The following is a 3,231-nucleotide window of genomic DNA, read 5'->3' as shown; positions in this document are numbered from 1 at the left end:
AGCAGACTGCCGCACATGAGCACGCAGATGTCTTCGATCAGAACTAATGCTTCGTTGCGCATCTCGTCGTTAATTTCGAGATCGAAATTCGAAGTTGTCGTGCGAACTCTGTGCAAAATGTCGTCAGCCATCTCGTCCTTGTATTTGTCCCACAATGCAGTCGGGTTCGACGGATGACATGTAGCTATGATGATCGCAAACAATGTACGAATTTGATTCGCTGGCGCAGAAACAGTTGCATCGGCGAGTGTTGAGTCCCAATGTGTATCGTTTTCGAGCAAATTCAAACGTTGGCAAGCCTCCCGAAAAGTGGCACACAGCACACCATCCACAGTATGCAGGGAATCGAACGATGTAGGGCCTCTAATGTTTACCAAAAGCAAGCGAAGATAGAAGCATTCGTCTTGGCGTGGATGAACTGTGTATATTCGTCCGAGGGCATCAGTAGAATATACATCAGCGAAGCCAGCAACAGAATCACCTTTCTTCCGGCGTTGAAACTTCTTCGATGCTGCGTTCCATGTATAATAGCATGGCAGTTCCGAATAGAGTAAAGTCCTTGCGAACGGATCGCTTTCGCATGTCGAAAAGAAATTTGTCAATGTTGTCGCTGGTGGTCGTTCTGCTCTTTGCGCTGCATTTGCGTCCGTAAAGTATACACGCTGGCCGTTCTCCAAATGAACTGCCAAATGTACAACAGTCGGGTGACGTTCATGAATCGGAAATGAAAACAGCCGCCAAATTGCCTCGTTACAACTCACGTAACGTCCAAGTTGAAATTTCGTCACCTCGTCGTTTGCATTCGGATCGGCAATGCCAAACATCGCCATGTCGCTCCCTTTGTTCACATATTTGCAAACGTATTTGATAGATTTGATGGAGTTGCAGTACTCAACATTGCAGTGGGTTGAGAACGTTTTTGACAAAAGCGGACAATATGGAACGATCCAGCGGTTATCGACGACGACATCGTTTCCTTTCACTTTCATCACGATTGATCTGCCGTTGTCATCTGGAGAACGACGCCGATACAATGGATATCCGTCGATTCCACTGATTGTGTCAGCCACCAACGGACGGGGAAAACGCTTTGTGCAATTTCCGTTTTCCATGCACGGTGAGTCTGGGTTGTGGACTCCGCAAGGGCCATGTATCATGTTCGTTGTCACAATGGAATGCAGCTCCGGATCAGTTTCTGGATCTGGTATTTCGGCAGAAATGATCGAATCAATGTGATCTGGTCGGATCTTGTCGAAAATCCAAAGCGGAATATGTGCATGTGGTAAACCACGCTTCTGCCATTCAACCGAGTACATCCAACAACGGAGTACGCCAAAAACCTTCTGCTTAACGATGTAATCCATGAGTACTCTGATCTTTTGTTTGAATACTCGTGCAATGATATCATGTCGATCGCTGGATGTTTGTCCTGTCAGCAACAGATTCGTAATTTCGGGCCATTTCGGATTGGAAGTGAACGTGATGAATAAATCGGGGCGTCCGTAATTCCGTACGTACGTCATTGCATCTTGAGCGTACTCATGCATGTGGCGCGGGCTTCCAACGTAAGTAGCTGGGAGAATGGTCAAACAACCGATGTTGGTCGCATCTCCTTCAGTAGCGATGGCGTCCCGCAAGTGGATGTACTCGTCTGATCGTAACTTCAACTGATTGAAACGAATGAAATTAAGACGCTCCGTTTCGACCTTGACGTACATGTCGACGCAGTACTGTTGAAACAACCGGCGATATCTCAACAAATGATTGTCAACATCTTGCCGAATCATCAATCGATATGCATAAAAATTCATTGAGCTGACCTTCTTATTCGTTTCTTCTCCTAAAATATGAACTTTGACTTAGTCGTAGAATGAAAAAGTAGTGATAACTTGTAAACAAACCTGTCGTTGGATTGACCATCTTTATATTGAAGTGATAGCCATCCTCTCCACGACAGAACATCAACGGGTATTGAAGTGCATCATATGACCGATGAGTCTCGTACACGCGCTGCAATTGTCCACCATTCCGACGCTTGAGAACAATATCGCGTGATTCCACATTCTCGCCAACAATCACCACTGCGACTTCATTGATAGTGGGAGCATTGAATTGTCTTGCATGGCCTCCAGCAGGTCTTTTGTCTGCTCTGATAATGATTTTGTGGTCGTCAGAATGCATTGTATCCAATGCGGTTTTGAACAGTCTGACCAGTTCATTATGCTCGTGCAGAAGATTTTGCAATTGTTCGATCATTTCACGTTTAGTCGCAGTAAAAATTACACAACGCTGATTTAGTTCAATTGCCGAATCACCAACGAAATAGATCTGAAGGAATTTATGATCTTCGTTTGGTGGTGGTAACAAAGCACCCGCTCGATGGTGAATTTGCCCTTGAATCTGTATGTTTGGAAGCAATTTCGAAAAAAAATTGGAAGAATTGCTCATTTTGATAATAATAATACGCCATTACCTTATAACTCGGATTGTAGCCGGGTTGATCAACAACTTCGGCTCCAAATGACGTCATTTGAAAGCATCCGTTATATTTTTGTGTATTCGCCAGGAAATGTTTTGATTGGATTGTATTTCCATAGAGAAACGAATACAATGGCTCTGGCGGATGAGTCAGAACGGGCAATTTCACCTTGCCACCAGCGCAGCATAAGCCGGGGGTTTCCGATTGAAACTTCAATGCATTACAATGCTGGCATACGACAGACAATGAACCGATATCAACGCAGCGAAGATCTTTGTAGGCGATTGCGGAATCGTATTCGAAAGCAGCGCGATTCAAGTGTACATTTACGACTGGTCTTCTTCTAGTAATATTCTGTCGAATTTGAGGTGGTGATTGTGCAGAGCGAACCTGTGCAATATGGGCACGTCTCCATTCATTTACTTCTACACTTTCCTCGTGCGTTTGATTATCACGGACATTCTGACTAATTATTGCACGACGTGTACGTCGCCCAAGGTTTGATCGTCTAATAGGAGGCATTAGTCAAGCAAATAACTCTCCCTAAAAAACCACAAAGTCGTTTTTGACTAATCCTACTAAAAGGAAAATTAAAAAAAACTTACGGAATGAATGTTTCGCAATGAATGCCCGCAGCCCAATTGGATAATTTCACTTTTTACACACACACTTATTTTCCGAAAAAATTATCGAATTGATAAATATCGCACGATATACGAAAATCCCGAATCAGTATAATAATATGCAAAACT

General features: G+C 43.8%; 1 protein-coding gene across 1 annotated transcript in view; it reads right to left on the bottom strand.

The window, feature by feature from the left end:
- The window catches only part of LOC118736371, an 18,827-nt gene extending 15,826 nt beyond the window's left edge, over nt 1–3,001 (bottom strand). Inside the window, exons 1-3 of the mRNA XM_036466466.1 lie at nt 2,474–3,001; nt 1,902–2,400; nt 16–1,840 (exon numbers count right to left, since the gene is read on the bottom strand). Of these exons, the coding sequence (XP_036322359.1) occupies nt 16–1,840; nt 1,902–2,400; nt 2,474–3,001 (2,852 nt within the window). The remainder of the gene's footprint in view (nt 1–15; nt 1,841–1,901; nt 2,401–2,473) is intronic.
- Nucleotides 3,002–3,231: the final 230 nt, after the last annotated feature.

Source organism: Rhagoletis pomonella, unplaced genomic scaffold (assembly GCF_013731165.1).
Source record: "Rhagoletis pomonella isolate Grant_MI unplaced genomic scaffold, Rhpom_1.0 Rhpom_scaffold_00003, whole genome shotgun sequence".
NCBI classification, from domain to species: Eukaryota; Metazoa; Arthropoda; class Insecta; order Diptera; family Tephritidae; genus Rhagoletis; species Rhagoletis pomonella.
Note: the sequence above shows the minus strand (reverse complement) of the source record. Positions and strands in the feature narration are given on the sequence as shown.